This window comes from Populus alba, chromosome 15 (assembly GCF_005239225.2).
Source record: "Populus alba chromosome 15, ASM523922v2, whole genome shotgun sequence".
NCBI lineage: Eukaryota > Viridiplantae > Streptophyta > Magnoliopsida > Malpighiales > Salicaceae > Populus > Populus alba.
In genome coordinates, this window is record NC_133298.1 from 3,186,043 (window position 1) to 3,190,164 (window position 4,122).

Below are 4,122 nucleotides of genomic sequence, written 5' to 3' on the forward strand. Positions count from 1 at the left end.
ATTTAACTTTGAGTTTTTGTTGCTTAATATAAATTTTATTTGCATAATTGGTTTGTATTACTATTAATTTATATTATTTTTTTCTAAATAATTAAAAAAAAAATTACACAGGGATTTACCGACGGAATAAATCCGTCGGCATTGGACAGTGTCCGAGGTATGCCATCCCATCACCGACATACTCACCGACGGACATACTCCGTCGGTATAAAAATACCGACGAATTTACAGACGGATTTATTCGGTCGGTATGAAATATCACCGACACTTTTGCCGACGGAGTTACTCCGTCGGTATTTAAATAACACCGACGGAATGTATTCCGTCGGTATATTCCAAGTGGGAAACTTTTTTTTTTTGGCGCGCACCGGCCGTCGGTAAAACCGTCGGTAAATGTGTTTTTTTTATTACCGACGGATATAGCGACGAAATGTGGAATTACCGACAAAAGGTATTCCGACGGAAGTATTCCGTCGGTAATATAGTCGGTAAATAATTTACCGACGAACGTTCTGTCACACACCGACGGAATATGTCCGTCGGTAAAACTGTGAAATCTTGTAGTGTGACATTTTAATTGTGAAATTAATTAAATTAAAAAAAAAAAAAAAAAAACTAAAACTGATGGGAGAATCACTATGATCCTCTCCTATCTATTAAAGATTTCACCTTTCATTAAACAAGTTATTAAATATACCGGCGTTTCGTAAACTAGTAAAGGGGTGTTTGAGATTGATATATAGGATATTTAAAAAAAAAAACAATTCTTGAAAATTCATTAAAATAAAATAAAAAAAGATTTTATTTTTATTTTTAATATTACCATATCAAAAAAACTAAAAAAAAATACTACAAAAAACATTAATTTAATGTTTTTTAAAGCCAAAAACATTTAAAAAAAAAAACTTAAAAATAAAAGTAGAAGTTATACTTTTAAAATATTTGAGAGTATAATAGCTATTGCTTTTTAAAGTATTTTTTATATAGAAATATATTAACATAATATTTTTTTTATTTTTAAAAATTATCAACACATTAAAATAATCAAAAAATATAAATTAAAAATAAATAATTTTAAAAAAAAAAACACCATTCCACTTCTAATTATCTCTCTTGTCTCTCTATTATTCGAAAGTGGATGATGCCGACGGGGTCCTACCCTATTTATCTTTTATATAAAAATGAAAAAAAAAATTGTATTGTAGTTTGAAAAAAGAAAAGACTTGTAAAAGTCAATAATAACGTAGACTTCACTTAGTCAATGCAAAAAGAGACAGACATCGGCAAGGGAAGTAGCGAGGAGAAATTTCTTGGTAAAAATGGAATGAAATTGAAAGCTGAAAGGGTTCCTTTGAGGAGGCAAAAACGCGTCCTCTTTGTGGAAGGAAATCAAGTGAGGATATCTGAGAGAAGAAACAACGAGGAAAGTCGAGCACAGGAAAACGAAGAGCCCAGGGCCTCAGTATGGCAGGTGTTTCACATGAGGAAAACCCCCTAATCTAGTCCTCGATATATGTCAAAAGTTTCAGTTTGGTTCCTACTAAATTAAAAAATTCAATTTCATCCTAAACCTATCCTTGGCTGGACAAAATCATACAGAAATCATCACCGAAATCCCAAAAGTTCCCTATATCTAAATTTGTTTGCACATATAAAGTGTCCGACAATGATTTGTTTAAGGCTGATTTTTCAGTAATTTTGGTAGATTTAGAACTAGCGTTAATTCACATTAACAATGGTGTGATGAAAGGGTCATATTGTATAGTAGATGATAGATATGGAATGAAATTTAAATTATTTTTTGCCATACACAAAATTGAGAAAACCATGGTTCTGGAACAACTTTGATTTGAAAGATTAACTCAGTAATTTATTGATTTAGAGTTTGGATAGATAAAAGTGAATTTTATCTTAAATCATATATTAAATTAAGCTGGTAATATTTTTTTATTTAAATCCATATTATTTCTGTTTTTTTAATTATTCAAATGATATTATTCTAAAAAATATTAAAAAAACAAAAAACAAAATCTATTGAACTATGATTAACCTATAACCATGGAGAAAATGTCCTGACATGGGATTATAAAATGATGTTTTCTCTTCATTAGAGTTCAGGGGCTCGCGGACAGGCTGGGCAGGGTTCGGGCCTTAATTAACGCTACTAAGACTCTAATTGAAGACTGGCCTTCATTCTTGAAACTCGTTGGACTGAGCATAAGACTTCTTTATAAACCAAGTTCTTACAATTTGTCTGGCCCAACTCTATCCAATTCAATCTTATTTACCCTTATGATAGTTTTATTATTAAATCTAAATCAAGTGGTTAATATTTAAATCTCCACTTAATTTCTTACCAGATATTTGGATATGAGAATTAAGCTATACCCACAATACTTAGATGTGACAAGTTAGAGAAGCTTGATTTGCTATCACGTCAAGTGATTTAGTTCTGATAGCTATATCAAACTTAAATGTTTTGGGCTTAATAACAACTTATTTATTTAAAAAAAATTAAAAAAATATTTGATGAATAGATAAAAAAAATAAAAGTAAAACTATTATTATATTAGATAGTAAAGTGTTTATTTATTTATAATAAATTTCTCATATATATATATATAAGTATTCAAGCTATACTCACTCTAAAATATAATTTTCTGATTCGAAAATCAATCTAGAAAAAAATTTGAAGTGTTAAATCACTAAGTTATTGTATCAATTTGAATTAATTTTTTTCATTTAAATGATGTTTTATTCTCTTAAAAAATTTAGTATTCATTTGACTTAGATTTAATGGGGCTAATTGAGTGTGATTAATCAAATTTATTCGGATGAAGTTTTTATATCCAATTACAAATTCTTGTATTGCAAGAATTTTTTTATGCTTTCTATTTCTTCTGTGAGGGAGAAATAAATCAATAAGAAAGTTTTGAACAAAAGGTTGGTGGAAAAGGGTCAACTCGTGTGGCAGTAGGTAAGCTTAGATAACAAAGCGGAAGCATTAGGTAAGCCAATACCCATTAACAAAATATTATTGAGAGGAATTCAAGAAATGGGCCTCTACGCAACTGCAATGGAAACCATGGAAGCATACACAGGCCTATCGCCGGCAGCGTTTTTCACGATTGCCGCCGTTATGGTGGTGGTTTACAAGATAGTTTGCAGCATGTTTGTGGACCCAGAAGAGTTTGACAAGAAGCCCATCAACGCGAGTGGTAGCATCGCCACCAACCAACCACCACCACCAGAACCACAACCACAACCACCAACAATTCAGGAGCCAGTTCAGTTGGGAGATGTTACTGAAGAGGAATTGAGAGCTTATGATGGTTCTGATCCTAATAAGCCTCTTCTCATGGCTATCAAAGGCAAGATCTATGATGTCTCTCGCTCCAGGTAATTCCTCTCTTTCTCTCTGATTGCTGCTGCTGTTCTTGTTTTGTAAAATAAACATTTCTGGTCGGATTAGCTTAGAAGCTTCAAATTAGCACCGAATGTATCATACGATTTTCAATTGGGTCCCAAAATAACAATTTTACCAATTAGGTCCTAATGGCTTAAACATTTCTCAATTGGGTCCTTCTATCAATTCTTATAACATTACTTGTCATGCCTGAAAACAATTCTGAAACTCAACTTGGTGTGCACTGTGCAGGATGTTTTATGGTCCTGGTGGTCCATATGCATTGTTTGCCGGAAGGGAAGCTAGCAGGGCCTTAGCACTCATGTCTTTCGACCCCCGAGATCTTAACGGGAACCTTGAAGGCTTAAGTGAACCTGAGCTTGAAGTTTTACAGGACTGGGAATATAAATTCATGGAAAAATATGTGAAGGTCGGGCAGCTTGTGGGCACTGATCAAGCTGTTAATGGAGGTGAAGTCCAAGAGAGTGAGAAACATGACTGAAATCAGGAGCAATGAAAGCTAAGTTTAAGCATGGTTTTTGATGGTTGCCAAGTATATAGAAGTGTATGCAATACATTATTGTAGCAGAGGCATGCATTACATGGATGGAGAGCTACTTGCTGAACATAGATGGTAAGTTTAAACTGAAAGTAGCTTTTAATTTGAACCTACTGGTCATGAAAACATAATTGATGATTTGGCTTTGCCTGATTCA

General features: G+C 32.7%; 1 protein-coding gene across 1 annotated transcript; it reads left to right on the forward strand.

Annotated features, from left to right (window-relative positions):
- The first annotated feature begins 2,900 nt into the window (after positions 1–2,900).
- Positions 2,901–4,122, forward strand: LOC118055680 (membrane steroid-binding protein 2). Its single transcript, XM_035067621.2, has 2 exons — positions 2,901–3,399; positions 3,659–4,122. The coding sequence occupies exons 1-2, from the start codon at positions 3,056–3,058 to the stop codon at positions 3,906–3,908; spliced, it is 594 nt and encodes a 197-aa protein (XP_034923512.1). The 5' UTR covers positions 2,901–3,055; the 3' UTR covers positions 3,909–4,122.